Source organism: Pleurodeles waltl, chromosome 1_1 (assembly GCF_031143425.1).
Source record: "Pleurodeles waltl isolate 20211129_DDA chromosome 1_1, aPleWal1.hap1.20221129, whole genome shotgun sequence".
In the NCBI taxonomy this organism is placed as follows: domain Eukaryota; kingdom Metazoa; phylum Chordata; class Amphibia; order Caudata; family Salamandridae; genus Pleurodeles; species Pleurodeles waltl.
The window spans coordinates 811311050-811328391 of NC_090436.1; the positions used below are offsets into that span (position 1 = coordinate 811311050).

The 17342-nt window shown below is 45.9% G+C and overlaps 1 protein-coding gene across 5 annotated transcripts in view; it reads right to left on the bottom strand.

The window, feature by feature from the left end:
- The window catches only part of SMARCA2 (SWI/SNF related BAF chromatin remodeling complex subunit ATPase 2), a 1363970-nt gene that overhangs the window by 1009072 nt on the left and 337556 nt on the right, over positions 1–17342 (bottom strand). For all 5 annotated transcript variants that reach the window (XM_069228509.1, XM_069228519.1, XM_069228497.1 and 2 more), the window contains one exon: positions 14614–14668. In XM_069228509.1, the coding sequence (XP_069084610.1) occupies positions 14614–14668 (55 nt within the window). The remainder of the gene's footprint in view (positions 1–14613; positions 14669–17342) is intronic.

Consider the following 17342-nt stretch of genomic DNA (forward strand, 5'->3'; position numbering starts at 1 on the left):
CCCCCATGGGCTGAATCATGTATTGTTCCACCCATGGGGGGGGGCATGCAAACTGACTACAGGCCTGCCATTGCAGCTTTTGCGAAATGGTACATCCACCTTCCAGCCCATATACAAGGTTTGGCCTTACATCATGGTCACTACACTCTGACCCTATAAGTCACCCCCTAAGATAGACACTACAACCCAAGAGCAGGGTGCTTGTTTCTCAGTGTGAGGGCATCCCTGCATGAGCAGAGGTACCCCTACAAACTCCAGACTTTGTAAGTGCGGGTGAGCCATCTTAAGGCATGTGGTCAACACGAGATGTCCAACTACATAATGGCTTCACCAAACTTAGGCACGTTTGGTATCAAACATGTTGAAATCATGCAACTATACAGATTCTAGTGCTAGTTGCATGATACCATGTTCTCTGCGGGTTCCCTAGGGGATCCTCCATGTCTGTCTGTACAGCCTTGCAGGGTCTGCATGCCAGTCCATGCTGCTGCCGACCCCAGACAGTGATCTGCCCTCCTGCTGCTGAGACTAACTCGGGCAGGGGAAGACAGGACAAAGGATTTCCTCTAAGATAGAGAGGTGACCACCTTTCTTTAGAAATAGGTGTCTCTGGGCTGGGGATGCCTGTGAGCGCCGCTACACTGCAGTGCAGGGATTTCCGGTACCCGCTCTGGCACAAAACCACACAAAAGGACGGGGGAGTGACTACTTCTCTGTTCTGCTCCTCCCCTAGGGAGGTGCACAGAACACTGCCACTTGATTCAGCCATTTTGAAAGTAAGATGAGCGTTGTCCCTAGGAGCATCTGACAGGTTAGTCCAGCTGGGTGACGTCCCTGACCACCCTAAAATGTGGGTCCCTGCAGAAAGTGTCATTCACTTCCTGGGTTACTTAAGGACTCCCCTGAGGGTAGGACCCTAGACTCATCTGCAAGACTTCAGGAACCGGCTGCAAGCCTCCACTGCAAGACACTTCTGAAACGTGGACACAGGAACCGCTGCTGTTCGTCGCAGGAACTAAGAGTAAGACTGTAACCAGTAGGAGGGCTCCTACTGCAAATCTGTTTCCAACGTCTGCAAGACTTCTGCAACCTCTGTGGCGTGCATCCTCCAGAGTCACAGGGACTCTACCTGCACTTAGGAAAGCAAGAGGGAATCTCTCTTGGAGTGAAGGAGTCACTCCCCTGCATCCACAGGCACCTCAATGTCGACGACCGGTTTGTGGATCCTACTGTCCCACAGACTCCTCAAGGCTCTACAACACATGTGGTGGTTCTGTGGCTCTCCAGAGGTCTGACCTTTCTGCCTTGCAACTGGGAAGTCTGTGGTCCCTCGCTGGAGCTGCTTGACTGTACCCCTGTGCAACGTGTCTGTTTTTCACTTCCGTGGCTTGTTGGCTCTTCAGTCCCAAGACCTCCTAGCTCCAAGACACCTAGGCTTCCTGCAACATGGGCATTCTTCTTTCCTGTCTTGCTCAGACCTCCCAGCGACTCCCTGTGCCTGTTTCCAGAGGGTCCTGCTGGGGGCTCCATCGGTTCCTACTGGGTCTACTGCTTGTTGAGGGCTGGCCCCCACAAATCCTGAAATCTTCATACAACGCTTCTCTGCATTTGTCAAGGCTTGATGGTGGTCCCGCTGACCACTGACCCCTCTGCAAACTGACTGGCGTGGGACAGTTCAAAGATGACTTCGGGGGTCTTCCTTCATCGCCTGGACTCCACAGCTGCACTTCCTCATCCTTCCTCATTTCACGCAGGCTGCAATGGCAGGCCTGCAGACACCTTTTGCATGGGCTCCCATGAGTGGCACAATACATGCTGCAGCCCATGAGGAGCCCCTGGTGTCCCAATGCCCTGGGTACCTAAGTACCATATACTAGGGACTTATATGGGGGCACCAGTATGCCAATTGTGGGGTGTGCAAAGTCCTAAGCAACCAAATTTAGGGGGCAAGAACACAGTCACTGGAGTCCTGGTTAGCAGGATCCCAGTGAGCACAGTCAAAACACACTGCCAGCAGGCAAAAACTGGGGGTAACCATGCCAAAAAGAGGGTACCTTGCTACAGTGTTCACCATATACTGAGCCAGCCTCCTACAACCATGATCCCCAGTATATGACTGTAGGGAGCCTGTCGTGTGATCTCCCCTATATCACTATGTGAGTGGCGTGGTGAAGAGGGTGGTGGTGGAGAGGGAGGTGGTGGGGGGGAGGAGGATGAGGTGGTGGAGATACAGGAAAAGAGGCTGCAGATTACTGGTGGAAATGTCCTTCTTCTTGGAAGGCACTGGCAAGTCTTCAAAGGATAGCTGCTGCTTTGATGGTTGGGGCGCCAGCTGTACAGCATTAGCTAGAATTCGACCAGTAATAGACTGTACACATAATTTTTTCTGCTTTTAGATCAAGGCGCTCCTGCATGGTTTGGAGGATCAGTTCCAGAGCGATTTTCAGTGTCGGTGTGGGGGTTTCGGTGCCAGAAGATGTTTTGGTCTTGGTGTCGAAGTGATTGGATCTACAAGGCCGGGGACTCTAAGTCAATGAGGCGGATGGTCGGCTTGGCACAGAGGCTGGTTGGCTTGGTCCTGAAGAAGTGAGTTTTAGCTTTGCTTTCAGTGCTGAGCCCAAGGGTGGGACGTCTTCTAGTGGACAGGAGATGCCTACCGGGGCCTGTTAGCACTGGTGGCCCGTGAGCCATGGTTTCAGTCTGAACCAAATGTTTTTTGGTTGGTTGGACAGGGGCATGGGTACTCATGGTCTGCCATCCTGGAGGAAGTTACTACAACTATGATCCGATCTCGAGGTCAGAGCTGGAGTCCAGGATTGAAAAAGCCACTTCCTCAGCTGCCTCGTGCAGTTCTTCATCTTCCTCCTCCACGTCTTGTTGGGCGAAGAAGCTATGTGTGTCCTCCACTTCTTTGCGCTTCATCTCTCTGGGATGTGCCCTATGGTCCTGCAAAGTCTTTCTCGACTGACAAGACCAACAGGCCTCTCCGTCCTGCTCCTTGTGGTCAGGAGATAGGCAGAGGATGCAAACCTGGTGGAGGTAGGTCAGCGGGTAATTCGCATGACAGCTGGGACAGAATTAAAATGGAATCCATTCCATTTGCAGCGCATTGTTGATTGAAGCAGATGAGGTGAAGAGCAGGCCCAAACTGGTGAGACCCAAAGGCCGCGAGTAGAGTGCGTAGAATCAATGTGATATTGTTTTCTCTATTTTTTCAAAGCACAAGGCAGGAACCCAATCAAAAACAATACCAATGAGTGTGGTAGTGAACAATGACCCGAAGGGAGCATAAAAACTGTCTTGAACCAGAGCACTGGAAAACACGTCCGAACCCAACGGCTGAAAAGAGACAATCTAACATTGGAGTGATGCCCATGAGCATTACCACTGAGAGGAGGAGTCACTTTACTTCATGACTCAAAAGACTTCTTAGAAGAAAAACAACTTGCACACATCCAGACCCAACACTAGATGGGGGAAGTACACAGAGCATGTTTATCTACAGCACACCTGCCATCAAACATCATAATCAAAATCAAAGTTATCTACATCTGCTAGATACTTCATCTGGCAGGTTCTTCATCTGTTGAATAATTCCCAAGCAGTACCCACAGGAGGAAAATCAATGGATGATTAGATAAGGAAATCTTGTAGCACATATCTTGTTAGAAATGAGGTCTTTTGATTGGCAATCAGGTTACCCCCGTCCAAACAAGAACCCTCACTCTAGTCAGGGGGAAGGAAAATCATCCTCAGTTAACCCCTGCTCACCCCCTTGGTAGCCTGGCACGAGCAGGCAGGCTTAACTTCAGAAGCAATGTGCAAAGTATTTGTACCAACACACACAGTAACTCAGTGAAAACACTACAAAATGACACAGCACAGGTTTAGAAAAATAGATAACATGTATCTAAACAAAACAAGACCAAAATGACAAAAATCCAAAAACACAAGTCAAGTTCTGAATAAAAAAAGCAAAAGTCTTAAATCCTTTAGAAAACAGTGAGAACGTTATCATACAAAAGTACCGCGGTAGCGTCAAAATAAAGCTGCACGGGCGAGTGTGCGTCGGAAAAGGCCAGAGATGCATCAATTTCTCACTCGCAAGCAAGAACGTGCGTCGTTCCTCCTCCGGTCGGGTCTGCAAGCGTTGTTTCTTCTCTCCCGCAAGACAGTAATGCGTCGATCCAGACGGACACCTTGGGTCCCGGCAGGATTTGCATTGATTTTCTGCGGCCAGCGATGTTGTGTCAAAATCAGATCGCACGGTGGTCAAGAAACCGTGATGAGTGGGGGCTTGCGTCGTTAACAGCAGCCACTGCGAGTGTTGCGTGTTGTTTCTCTCGGCTGCGTTGCATCAATCATCCAGCCGTGATGCAACTGGAGCGTCGATGTTAGCCACGAGGCCAGTGGCGCGTTGTCTTTCAGCCACAAGGCAGGTGGTGTGTCAAAAGTTTACTGCACGGCGGTCTTTGCATGGATTTCTGTCCTTTTCTACCAGCTGCACCTTTCAAGGGCCCAGAGATAGGTTAGCACACCACTTGGCAGGCAGGACTCTCAGCAGAAAACCTGAGTGCTGGCAGAGAGAGGTCTTTGTCGTCCCGGAGACTTCAACATTAGGAAGCAAGCTCAGTTTCAAGCCCTTGGACATTCTTCAACAGTGGGAAGTCACACAAAAGTGAGTCTTTGTCCTCTCTTAGGTAGAAGCAGCTACTGCAGGCCAACCCAGCAAAGCACAGTCACAGGCAAAGGGGCAATACTCTTCCTCCAGCTCTTCTCCTTGGCAGAGGTTCCTCTTGGTTCCAGAAGTAATCTAATTTTCTAGGGTTAGGCACTCTTATATCCCTTTCTGCCTTTGAAGTAGGCCTACTTCAAAGAGAAGTCTCTATTGTTTTCAAGATCCTGCCTTGCCCAGGCCAGGGCCCATATATACACCAGAGGGTTGGAGACTGCATTGTGTGAGATCAGGCTCAGCCCTTTCAGTGACCACTCTTCTCCTCCCCTCAGCCCAGATGGCTCATCAGGATATGCAGGCTACACCCCCGCTCCTTTTGTGTCACTGTCTAGAGGAGAGGTGCAAACAGCCCAACTGTCAAACTGACCCAGACAGGGAATCCACAAACAAAGTGTCACAGAATGGTTTAAGCAAGAAAATGCCTACTTTCTAAAAGTGGCATTTTCAAACACACAATCTAAATACCAACTTCACTAAAAGATGTATTTTTAAATTGTGAGTTCATAGACCCCAAACTCCACACGTCTTACTGCTCCTTAGGGAATCTATGCTTTAATCATATTTAAAGGCAGCCCCCATATTAACCCATGAGCAAGATAGGCCTTGCAACCGAATAAGGCAGTATTTCACTGTCAGGACATGTAAAACACATAAGTCCATGTCCCACCTTTAGCATAGACTGCATCCTGCCCATGGGGCTACCTAAGGCCTACATTAGGGGTGCCTTACAGGTATAAAAAGGGAAGGTTTAGGCCTGGGAAGTGGGTACACTCGCTAAGTCAAATCAGCAGTTTAAAAATGCACTCACAGACATTGCACTGGTAGGTATGGGCTACTTATGTGGGTGGCACAACCAGTGCTGCAGGCCCACTAGTAACATTTGATTTATAGGCCTTGGTCATTTCTAGTGGACTTTACAAGGGACTTACTAGTAAATCAAATATGTCAATCATGGATAAGCCAATGTACATATATAATTTATACAGGGAACCTACACTTTAACACTGGTCAGCAGTGGTACAATGTCCACAACAAACAAAGCAGCAAAAACAAAGTCCAGCACACAGAAACAACTTGGAAGTAGAGGCAAAATGTTAGGGGAGATCGTGCCAACGATGCCAAATCTAACAGATCTGCCAAAACATTCATCCCTATGCACCTTTGATTGCCAGCAATAGAGCTTATCGAAGGTGTTCAAGTATGCCCACGTTGTTGCCTTACAAATCTCTGCCATAAGCACCGCTAGCAAGAGCTGAAGACGACCTGGCCCTGGTCTAACGAGCCCTGATCCCCTAAGGAAGTTCCTTATTTAGCAGGGGCCTAGTGCCTTTTGATGCAAAAAATAATAAAGCAGGATGACCGCTGTCCATTTTTATTGCAACAGTACCCATCATCTACTCTTTAGTCTTGGACAAAAAGAAAAAAGGGAGCACACTGCCTCACACTCAAGCAAAAAGTTAGCCCCAATGCATCATGGTAAATGCAGTCACTTCGTTTTGTGCTGAAAAAGTAATCAAAAGTCTTTCACCTAAGTAGGTGCAGCAAGTGCTGTGTATCTCTGGACACGTGTTTCTAGGTTTAGCCCGTCATCAGCAGAGAGCAGCCAAGTCTGTGGGGTTGCTTGAAATGCCGCCAAAAGTCTTCTCGGGTTTATGTACCACTCACTGGCGCACAGGTGCCTCTCCAGAGCTCGTCAGCTCGTTAGCTCAAGGGAGCAGTCATTGGACAAAAAGAAAAAAGGGAGCACACTGCCTCACACTCAAGCAAAAAGTTAGCCCCAATGCATCATAGTCTTGGGTGCAGTCACACCATGAAAACTGACTGCTTTCCGCTTTCATCGGATGCAGGTGATACAGTCACTCTTCCTGGGATTGGGTGGAGGATAGAAAGGTAGCAGGGTAATGGACTGACCAGGGTGAAAGGGTGTAACCACCCTGGGCAGTAAATCAGTTCTAGTTCATAACCCTAGTTTTTCAGGGAAAAAAGACCTGAATGGTGGACAGATACTCAGTTCCTGCTGCTCAATGGCTTGTCTTGCCAACATAATGGTGACTAAAAAGACTGTTTAAATGGTCAACAAATGAAACTGACATTATGAAGGAACACAAATAGAGGCCCCATGAAAAAGGTCAGAACACAACGGATTTCCCATTACACCATGGCAAAGAGAAGAAGAGGATGCAGATTAGGCAATCCCTTCAGGAACCTCATCACAATCGGGTACCTGAACAGGGAAGGCTGGTCTGGGAGACAGAAGAATGCGGACAAAACCACCAAATAACCCTTGACTGTGCCAACTGCACACCTTCAATGGGATAGAGAGAGCACCAACAAGAGACATGACAACCGAGTTGAAATGAAGTTGGGAGGCAATGAACAGTCGATGCAGGATATAATTTATTCAAGTTATACATAATACACCCCAAGCCGTCACATCTGCTTCCTTTCCTCAGCGATCTCCGTCTTCAACTGCCTTTGGTCTCCAGGGAAACCAAGAGCTACAGCCCAAACATTCTGATGTCATACATTCTACATGCTTAAAATACCAAACACCTCCCTCCTATTGCTATATGACACAAAATTATAGATACTTATGAAAAAACATATCAACAAAAAAAAAATAACAAATAATTTCCAATAGAAATCCTTCAAAAGATTTCCCCATGAAAGGAAAATAATAAATAATTTCTTATACAAATCCTTCTAGATATCAGCATGACAGAAATCATGTTTCAAACAAATCCTTCAAGAAATTGCAGTCTCTTAACTCTTGAACTCCTCCTTTATTCTAAATGATTTCCATCAACATTCCCCTCTTTCACTTCACTTCACACTGAATTTTTTTTTTGTTGAGATCTAACCCAGTCTTGATTTTTACCACCCTTCTTATATTTCACATCTTATGATCTTCAGTTCTTATAGCATTCCCAAACACTTGTATTACTTTAAGGAGAGGAGGATATTTAGAATGATCTCTTGATAGACACTGTTGTCTGCGCACCACCAAACAAAGTTACTCCATCTCTCACAATAAGAGATATTTTGTGTAAGGACCATGAGCAGACAAGAGGACCTCCAGCACTTCAGAAGGCAGGTGAAAGGAGTTTAAAAGCTGCAGCTCAATCTCCAGACTTGAAGGTGGAGGCCCTAAATATTGAGGTACAAAGTTCTGCATACCACACAATTCTCAGACGGTCCAAGAGTGACTTGGGCCCACGGCTATGAAGAGGAAAGTTCCACCTCAAATGAAAACACGTCACCCCAAGGCTCTCCTCAAAGGACACTAAAGGGTGCAGAATTACTGGCACTACTTATTTTCCAAGGAGGTGCAATAACAAGTTTACCTGAGAAGTGACCCAAAGGACAAACAGTTCTAGGTCAACTCTGCCACTCATAATCAGCAGGGTACTGGCTTACAATGTGGGCTCTGATATGCCGACGCTGCCAGGACTCTGGGGGGTCAACCAGATCCCTTGATGGTGTGTCCAAAACCACACTCAGTGTCTGGTGACAAACTAGTTGTAACTCTACTTCATCTTAGTGTGCATACCACATCGTGGTCATATTGTCTATCAAGATGAGGAAGGACCACCCTCAAATAGAGGAAGCCTTGAATGTGCTCTCTCCTCTAAATATGGTTGCTGATAACTTTTCATTTCCACAATTGGCATACAATTCCACCATTGTAAGCCCCTAGTATATGGTACCTAGGTACCCAGGGCATTGGGGTTCCAGGGGATCCCTCTGGGCTGCAACAGTTATTTTTCCACCCATAGGGAGCCCATGCAAAGGTTTCTGCAGGCCTGCCATTGCAGCCTGCGTGAAACCGGTGCATGCACCCGTTTTCACTACAAGTCACTGCACCAGGTCACTATAGTCACCCCTATGGTAGGCCCTCTCAGCCCATAGGGCAGGGTGCAGTTACCTGTGTGTGAGGGCACCCCTGCACTAGCAGAGGTGCCCCCACAAACTCCAGATCCATTTTCCTGGATTTTGTGAGTGCGGGGACACCATTTTACACGTGTCCTGGACATAGGTCACTACCTTTTTCTAGCTACATAATGGTAACTCCGAACATGGGCATGTTTGGTATCAAACATGTCAGAATCATACCCCAATACTGATACAAGTATTGAAAATATGATTCCATGCACTCTGGGGGCTCCTTGGAGGACCCCCAGCATTGCTACCACCAGTCTTACAGGGTTTTCCAGGCAGCCCAAATGCTGCCACCCCTCAGACAAGTTTCTGCCCTCCTGCTGCTTGAGCAGATCAAGCCCAGGAAGGTAGAACAAAGGATTTCCTTTGGAAAAGGAAGGTAATACCCTCTCCTTTTGGAAATAGGTGTGACTAACGTGGGAGGGGTAGCCTCCCCAAGCCACTGCCCTCCATGCATAAACCAGTCCACACCCGTTCAGGGACCCCAAGTCCCTGCTCCGGCATGAAACTGGACAATGGAAAGGGGAGTGGCCTCTCCCCTGATCATCGCCACCCCAGAGGTGGTGCCCAGAGCTCCTCCAGAGGGTCCAATCTTGTTTCCAAAGGTTGGCAGGGAACTTTGGGAGCATTTGAGTGGCCAGGCCAGGCAGGTGACGACAGAGCCCCTCCCCCCAGTGATTAATGCTTACCTGGTTAGGTGACCAATCCCCCTTTCAAGGCTATTTAGGGTCTATTCTATCTCTTGGGTGGGTCCTCAGATTCAGCTTGCAAGATTTCAGCAGACTCCTCTGCAACCTACACTTCAATGTCTGGCCACTGCAATTGCGACTGGACCTCCAGGAAACAACAAACGCTGCTACAACGAAGAAGACTCTTCTGGAACTTTGTTTCCACGTCTCCCGCTAGCTTTGTAACATTTCCCTGGCCGTGCATCCTCAGAAGACTACAACTCCTCAGTCTGCACAAGAAGAAGAAGGAATCTTCCTTGGAGTGAAGGAGTTACTCCCTTGCAATCAGGCACCTACAACAAGCAACGACCAGCTGCATGGATCTCCCCTCATCTTGAGCTGCGTGGATCCTGCATCACGAGTGGTGGACCGGAGTAGTCCTCTTGATCCTCTCTGCCAACTGTCTCACTTTGGTGAAGGTAAGCCTTTGCCTTCCGACGCAAGACAGTACCCCCGTGCTCTACGTCTCTTGTAAATGCCAAGGCTTGTTGGCCTCTCCTCCAAGGGATCTTCAGGCAACGTGGAGCTCCATCCCCCAGCACTCCATCCTGCAAAGCACAGCCTCCTGCATGGTTCTCCTGCAGCGTGAGATCCTCTTTTGTAGTGCTGCGTGGGCTTCTTCTGCGACTCATGTGTCTCCGTCCTGTGGGACTTCTGTGGGCGATGCCTCTGCTCCTGTGGCCTCTATGCGACATTGAGGATCCCCTGTGACTCGCCCTCCTGGGCTGAGTCCTCATGTGCCTTGCTGGTCCCTGGCAGCACCACTTATCACTAATCGCAAGTTTGCCTTTGCCAAGGCTTGCTGGTGGAATTTCTGCACAGACACCCATCTGCAATCTTCCTTCCAGCGTTGGACTTCATCTGTATCCATCAGGAACTCCTCCTTTATGCTCCTACTCTTCCTGAACTCCACTGTGACTCGTGGACTTTATCCCCTCTCTCCACAGGTGTTCTTTCTTCAGGAATCCACTGCTGGTTTTCTTGCAGTCTTTTCTGGGTGTCTTCTTTTTCTTCTTTTCCTCCTTTTGGTTGGTTTGGGGGAGATCCAGTGTTTTACTCCTGCATTCCTGGTTGCTGGGGGGTACTGTGTTACTTACCTCTGTGGTTTTCTAGCACTCCCAGCTCCCCTCTACACATTTTACTTACCTAGGTGGGGTTACCTAATTCGCATACAATTTTTTTAGTATATGGTTTGTGCTCCCCCCTAGGGTCACTATTGTTTAATGGTATTAGCACTGTTTTCTAACCTTGTCTGTGCCAGTTTCGGATTACTGGTGTTTATCTTTAGTTTATTACTTACCTCCTAAGGGTAGGTTACCTTTCTAGTATTTTGTGGTGATGTGTTCCAAAAATAAGTTACCTTTATCTTTTGTACAACTGAGTGTTTTCTTTTATGTGTATAAGTACTAGGTGACTGTAGTGCTATGGCATGAGCTTTGCATGTCTCCTAGATAAGCCTTGGCTGCTCATCCACAGCTACCTCTAGAGAGCCTGGCTTCTGGAGACTGCCTAAACTTCACTACCTGGTATAATGTGTAAGTACCTTGGGTACCCAACACACATCAGACCAGCTTCCTACCGCACCCTGTTAGCCTTATACCGTTCGATGGCAGATTTGTCTTTACTGCTGAACAGGTGAGCACTATTGAAGAGCAGGTCCAAAAGGGTAGCCTGCACATCCGAGGAAAACCACAACATGAATATTGAAGCATGTTGGTGTACTAGTTACAAAATCTGCAGTGCCCATCCCCAAGGGGGGCAGCTTTGGCAGAGGGTGGGAGGTATTTGGAGTGTTACACCCCCTCAATAAATGTATTTTGTGATAAACAGTTGGGTATAGGTGCTTTCAGTTGGGTATCGTGTAGTGTCTGCCGGATTTCACCAGTATTTTTTTCACACGCAGACAAAAATGCATGCACATACTCTTTCTCTCTTTTTGGAAAGACTTCAAAAGTGTTGGACAGAACTAGAAAATTCTACCTGCCCACTTGCTATGGCGAGTCATATTTTATCAGATCAAGCTATTTTTAGGACCTATTTCACCCTTCTTGGTGAGTTGACAAACAGCAGGTGTTCTGTTCAGTCAGAAAGTGAAGGAGACCTTTAAATCTTATTCTCGTCACATTTGCTCTGTGTTCAGAAACTGAGGTCAAAAGTCAGTTTGTCTTGCAATTAATTTTCCTTTTGACTGCAAAGTTCCAGGATTTTGTCCGTTTTTTTCCTAACACATAACATTTAAAAAACAAAGTCAACTATACAAACATTTCAAAATAAATTTTCAGTAGTTGTGAAAGCCCATTGTTTGTATTTCTGTGTGATATAAAAATTATTTTCATAGGATGAAAACAAATCGTAGCACTTTGCTTGGTGATGTGCAAAAAATAAATGTTTTTCACAGATTTGTTAATACATTAAATAGTTATATCAGTAAAGCTGCAAGTTAGTGGGAAGGTTTTTGGACATTTCATGGAAATGTTCTCTCCGTAAATGACAGTGTGAGACCACATCATGCTTCAGTAATATATTTATTAAAAATGAGTGTTGGAACATAAACTTAGGCACACTCCTGCCCGGGTAGCAATGCTATTAGTAAACTAAGAAGCCAGTATTGGATTCTGTGCCACTTATATGTGGGCTAGATTATTTTTTATACATGGAGCAAACGTTAAGTCCATTTAATCAAACAAATACTTTTTTTGTACAGCAGAAATGGTGAGCTCACATATTTGAAGGTAGACTCATGTGAGAATGAAGAAAAAGGTGACTGTAAAGTAAAATATTTGCCTCGGGGTCACACAATTGAGGCCCACTTACGGGTCAAGTACACTACAGTTAAGGTTGAGAAGATTATTCAAGTTACTCGACCTGCAGGTCTAGTAACACGTTTATGATTTTTGAGGCCTGTTGGCTATTTCATAAACTAATTCTAAGCACTTGGAATCCCTGTCGGAGGGGGTGGTAGGGAAGGTTCCCAACACCTGCCTCAAACAGCAAGATGCCTGAATCATTAAACTCTCAAGCGATGGATGGGCAAACAGGAAGGAAGGATGACCAGAAGCAAGTCGATACAGTTTTGCCACCTATCTATTTATAACAAGGGTGGGAAAAGGTTTCTCTCAGGCAGCAGGCACTGCTTCTAGCAGACCCTCATTAAGAGGAATGAGTGGTTCAGACAATGTGGCGAACGCTGCAGAACCTACATTAAGACATTTGCCTTTGACCCAAATGTATGGGAGGGTAAGTTTTAAGACCTCCGCAGTTTGTACCATTCGGATTGTGCTTTTCTGCACAAAATGTCTAAAAAAATGAGCATTATGTATTGAGCCACTCTGCATTCGAAAGTACTGGTGTGAATGTTAGACTACTGATCTTCAGAGTATGAATACTACTATGTACAGGATCGTATAATCGCTGTGCACTCGATGCTTTAAAACATAATCAGAACATAGTAGCGTGTGGCACATTAACTACATAAAAATATTTCTTAAACCTACGAAAATGGAAAAAATAGCTTACTCACATCGAAGACCACCTTCCTCCACATTTGTGGGATATAAGAGGCTAGCATCTTGGAGTAGTGAAGCGCATCAGTGCACAGAAAAAATGGTTGCTCTTTAAGCCCAAAAGCCTCCCTTCACACTTTTTAAGCACAAATGCCTGTCTCCACAGACAACTCATTTTCATTCCATTCCTCATCATCACAACAAGTGAGTCTGCAAGCTTCTTCCCTCAAACTTTTCTCTTTCCATCACAGCATTACACATAAGGGGAGCAAGGCTATTAGAAAGAGGGGGGACTTCAGACTACCAGAACAACAGGAACCAGTGTAGACTAATTTGTACTTATTTCTACACCTAATTCCACCTTTGTCAATAGTCATTGGAACGTTTTGGAATGCAGTAACAGCAACTAAGCCGTATCTGTTCAAAGATCTCATAGCATTGGTATATTTCAACTTTATGGAAGCATCTAAAACAGTGGTTCCAAACATTTTGACTCCTGAGGACCACCAGTGAATCATTACTGAAAGCCGGGGACACCCAAGTAATTTGTACGATTTAACTTTTAATACTGAAACAGTAATTTGCAACAAAATACACAAACAAGTACACACCAAACAAATACTCGAATTACGAAGTATATAATTATTTTATATTGAAAAAATATGCAAAAATCAAAAACATTTAGTGGGAAGGTTGACACTGCATCTCGGCAACTAACTTTTCAATGTTTGGTTTTATTTAGGAAAGTTGAATCCTCAGGTCAGAGTCTACATTTCCCAAGCGATATCTGTTTTTATTTTTTAGGTACATAAGTTCTGAGAAAGCTTTTTCTCATAAACATGTGGTGGGGAAAGGAAGTAAAGCCATAAGGGCCCCTCATCTCTCCATACCCTCTCTGTCGCATGTATATCACTTGTTTTATAGCATCTCCCATACCAGTGTAGGGTGTTGGAGCACTTTACATGGGACTACAAGGTGTAGGAGGTCACACGTCATCCACACTGGTCTGGTAGGCATTTTCTAAGAGTGCTTGGTCTGGAGAAGCACAAACTCAGGATTCAGAACTCAACACAGTGGTTAGTGTGGACTTTAATAATAACAAATGTATTTCTACGCAAGCACACCTTTTTTTAACAGCATAAGGAAAATGAAAGACTGGGGAAAAAAATACAACTTTCTAATTTGTGCCCTGCAGGTTGCATGCAGCTCTTTAATTGCAGTTTATAGTTCACTGTGCTAGATTACGATTGTAACTTATGAACTACACAGTAGCAAAACAATCTGAGACAAAAGCAATAAACCACTGTACTATGCACATAAAATACCGTTCTTGTATGATAAACGTTCTTTGCAGCAGGCATATGAACTATCTGTGCTACCTTTGGGTCAAAATTGCCACAAGACAAAACTAAAATCTCTCTCCAGCAGGTACATTAATCACTAGAGTTATCTTGACACTTATTTTTGCCCAAAAGCTGCTGATTGTAGAAGGAACTTTGCAGTGCTTTTAAAACCACTGCACAAACAAAGTAAAACATGCACATGTTTGTCTGAAGCCATAGCTGAAGAACTGCCTTTCTCCTGGCTCAGGCCTGCAGACTCCCTTGGAATGCGTCACTGACCTCTGAGGATCGGGGGACCACAGGTTGTGAACTGTTGATCTAGAACATGTATGTAAGAAACAATTTTACAAAAAATAATTGCCTACCTCTTCATATTCTGAACCGCTTTCCTCACTGTCTGACCTGGGAGCAACTTCATACCTGGAAGTGGAAAGCAAACACAAAATGTTAATCACCAAGCTGGATAAATTCTGAAACGTCTCAAAGCAGCATTTTACTAGTTTTGCATCCTCAGTAGTTTGGAAGAAAGAATAAAGACAAAAATTTTCAAAAAATGCTCATTCCCAAAGTGGGCATTCTAAAACAAACAAGTAAAATGCTGTTTTCCAGTGCAGAGAAAGTGACAGTCAGAAGAGAGAAAATTTAAAGCTAATGTATTTTCTGGAGTTCGAAAGGAAAAACAAAATAGATTCTGAGCTAACAAGGGTTATTACAGATGTGTGCAAAACATACAGCAAATCACCTCCTCCCATCAACTCAAAGAATTTTTCTGAATCGTTAAGCAAATTGTGATATTGGATCCCTAGTGGAAAAAAATGACTGCCTGTGAAGATGTCAGTGAGCAACCTCTGTGGGTCGCCTAGAAGGCCGTATGGAACTGAAAGCTGCTGGTCAGATACTGCTGCACTTATCAGCTCTGGTTACCCCCCCAACTAAGAAAACTGGCACCTGGTCATTATCTCCAATGCCGACAACGTTTTAGTCATGACCATCCCACCTTATAAACACTCAATATTCTGGTAAAGGACAAGTTACTTACCTTCAGTAACGTCTTATCTGGTAGAGACAATATCTAGTTGCAGATTCCTTACCTTAGAATTTCCCCCAGGCGTCAATCGGGATCCGGAGATTTTACTCAAGGAGAACCCTTGGCGCCATTGGGTGACATCGATCGGTTCTGCGACGTCTTCATCTGGACCAGGTATATGTCACGGGTCCTATATAGGTGTCACCCAGGTGTGCTGATGTCAGTTTCTTTTCACGACTTTCCACATCAGAAGTGCAGAGCCATGAAGAACACAGACTACTGGTGCACCAAAACTAAGGCCCTAAAAAGTGAGTCCCTTTCCCTGGAAATCGTTTCGCAGAGTGGGGAGTAAGGGTGGGATGGTAAGAAATGTGCAACTAGATATTGTCTCTGCCAGATAAGGTGTTACTGAAGGTAAGTAATTGGCCCATCTGATAGAGACATAGAGCTGACCATCTGATAGAGACATATGACTTGTCCATCTAATAGAGACATATAGCTTAGAATATATACCCAAACAATACCATCCCCGAGGTGGGCCTACAAACTAAGATCATACTAGAAAGTACTGCAGGACTGAATGGGCAAAGTACCCATTCCAACAGACTTTACTGTTCAGACAGTAGTGTTTGGTAAACGTGTGCAGAGATGCCCAAATTGCCGCCTGACAGATATCAAGGACTGGAACGTCACATGCTAATGCAACGGTTGCAGCTCTGGATCTGGTAGAATCAGCATGCAAACCTTCAGGAGTTTGCTTTTTGGCCAGTGCGTAGCAGATTTTAATGCAGAGTACAACCCATCGGGAGATGGTCTCCTTCTGCACTGCCAGACCTTTCTTTGCACCAACATAATCTACATAGATTTGATCATCCACCGGGAACTCTTTTGTATGATCAAGGTAGAACACCAACTCTCTTTTTCTGTCCAGGCCATGGAGTCTCTCCTTAAGATGTGGGGGAGCATAAAAAATAGGCAGGGTGATGGACTGGCCTACATAAAGAAGGCGTAACCACTTTTGGCAAAAAAACGAGGCCCTAGTGTGAAGCACCACTTTGTCAGGATAGACGGAAAAGCAGGGCAGCTTAGCTGAGGATGCTTCCAGCTCAATCACCGTGCGGGCAGATGTACTGGCCACAAGGAAGGCTGTTTTCAAGGTCAGAAGCCTGAGAGAACTATTGTGGAGAGGATCAAAAGGAGCGTATACCTGGAATGTCAGAACCAAATTAAAATCCAATTGTGGCATTGTGAAACATCCTCCTGAAGGGGCAGTCTGAATGGATGACCGATAGCCATGCTCAGTAGCTCAGGATACCAGACTCTCCATGGTGAGTCTGGAGCCACAAGGATGACTTTGGCTGGATCGTTCTTGATCCGCTTGAGAACTCTGGGCAGAAGTGGCATGGGCGGAAAAGCATATAGGAGGCCTGATTAGCACACAAGACAAAAAGAATCACCAAGCGATTGCAGCCTTGGAAACTCCAATGTGCAATACTGTGGACACTGCGCGTTCTCTGTGGATGCAAACAGATCTAACAAAGGCTCTTCCCCACTTGCGCCACCTCTGGATGCAAATGCCATTCGTGATCGACTAACCATTGTTGGCTGAGTTTGTCTGCTCTGGCATTCAGAGCCCGCTAGATGTTGAACCAACAGAGAAATGCCCTGTTGCTCCAGCGGCGCTGAGCCTCCTGCCAAAGGGTCCATGATCCCAAACCACCCTGCTTGTTGCAGTATCACATGGCGGTGGTGTTGTACGTTAACACCTGCACTAACTTTCTCTTGAGAGAGCAAAGAAATGCTTTCAATGCTAGTCTGACCGCAAGGAACTCCAACAGGCTGATGTGTGGTCAGGACTCCATCAGAGACCAGATGCCTCGGATCACCGCCTCTCCCAGATGACTACCACAGCCCTGGAGTGACGCATCTGTTACTAATGTCAGATCTGGTTGTGGAAGGGAGATGAATCTGTCTCTGACCCAATTGCGGTTCATTAGCCATCACTGCTGCTCTCACGCGGTTCCCTCTGAGATCTAGACCATGTCAGAGAGATTTTCCTGATGTTGC